This window comes from Buceros rhinoceros, unplaced genomic scaffold, assembly GCF_000710305.1.
Source record: "Buceros rhinoceros silvestris isolate BGI_N320 unplaced genomic scaffold, ASM71030v1 scaffold13379, whole genome shotgun sequence".
Classification (NCBI taxonomy): Eukaryota; Metazoa; Chordata; class Aves; order Bucerotiformes; family Bucerotidae; genus Buceros; species Buceros rhinoceros.
Window position 1 is genome coordinate 60,207 of NW_010429849.1, and position 1,548 is coordinate 61,754.

Below are 1,548 nucleotides of genomic sequence, written 5' to 3' on the forward strand. Positions count from 1 at the left end.
CTTCCGAGCTGATGGGATGGAGGGTCTGGTAGGACTCTGTGATGAAGCTGGGCTCGGAGAACTCGGAGGGAGGCACGCACTGTGCGTGCTCAATGCCATAACCTGCCAACCCAAACGCAAACAGCTCAAAGAAACCGCAGCCTTGATCGCTCCCCTTCCACAGCACAGTGACATCTGGGGTCTGCAGCGCCAGAGGAGACAAATGTTCTTTGAGAACATCTCCAAACCAAGGGCAGTGGGAAGTGCAGAGTCCAGATTGATGACTCAGCCCTCTCCTTGCTAGACTCCTACCTAGCAGCCCAGGATTAAGCCTTCTTCCCCCATTCCCTCCCTTTTTTAAGAAGTTCTTTTAAATCCCCCACGGTCTGGTGCGTTGAGAGCGCTTTTGGGATCTCTGTTGAGCTTCAGCTTCAAACAAACAGTGTTTGCAAAGTCAGCTCTAGGCGTGTCAAGGCAGTCACCAAAAAATACAGATGTAAATAAACCAAGAACAGGAGGAAAGACCAAACAACACACTTTGCACGCTCTGCCATGACACAGCAACAACCGCACGGTGCGGAGAAGCCTCTACTAGGTGGCACTTCCATGCCTGGACGCACCAGAACGATGCAGGTAATTAAAACTTACTAATGAAGTAGTCTGAAGTGTAGCGGGATTCTGGGTACGTCGTATTCGCTCCGTTTGCCGGGTACGGCTTTACCTCGTCTGCAAAGAGGAAAGGAAAGAAATGTCACATGTCTCCAGGCACATCGTACTTCGCAAAACTTGCTGTAATACAGAGAGACCTGAACTTCCTAAAATGCTCCTCGCTGGGTTAAACTGGGACATTCGAAGGAAGAGAAATGAGTTTGGAGCTGAAATGGAGCTGGATGCACTTGGGTACCTTTGGGAATTCTTGCTGCCCAAATTTATCCAAACCAAACCAACACAGCACAGCAACAGCTTTCTCAACCAGAGGCTCCAGGTGGTTCTGAAACACCAGTTGCATCATTTCCTCGCTTGCCTTAATTTTTGCTGGTGTTCATTCTCTTGAGGATTGCTTATCACGCTGACACGTAGCAGCTCGTGCAAAACCTCACCGTACCAGGCCAGCTGTTGTCCTGAAAAAGCCCCTGGTGTTAGGCCAGAGGTAGGGGTGGGTAATGCATATCAAACCCAGCTCCTGCAACCCCAAATTAATGCCAACTCCCAGCTGACGCGGCACCTTTCACCTGACAGATCCCAGCTTTGTCACCCAACTCCTGGTACAGGCTCCACGGTGTACATACGGGCAGCACGCAGAATTTTAGCCTTTTTATAGGCATAATTCACTGAGAAAGAGCATGGATCACATCAAAGCAGATTCTCCGCTTTCCACTGCTTTTTTCCGAGTGCTTGGGTACGCCTGGGCTTGGCGCTGAGTTTGCTTTCCCATGTAAAAGCCACATTGCTGCTGCCCTGACCAGTTTTTCCATTAACACCTTACTCATTCCAGCACGGCATGGGGGCAGAGATACCGGCATGGGAGATTTTGTTTTCTTTACAGCTGGTAACCAAAATAAAAACCAC

The 1,548-nt window shown here is 49.7% G+C and overlaps 1 protein-coding gene across 1 annotated transcript in view; it reads right to left on the reverse strand.

Annotated features, from left to right (window-relative positions):
- Positions 1–1,548, reverse strand: part of ETS1 (v-ets avian erythroblastosis virus E26 oncogene homolog 1) — a gene marked incomplete at its 5' end in the record, with an annotated part of 24,718 nt that overhangs the window by 12,778 nt on the left and 10,392 nt on the right. Inside the window, 2 exons of the mRNA XM_010142818.1 lie at positions 6–102; positions 628–705. Of these exons, the coding sequence (XP_010141120.1) occupies positions 6–102; positions 628–705 (175 nt within the window). The remainder of the gene's footprint in view (positions 1–5; positions 103–627; positions 706–1,548) is intronic.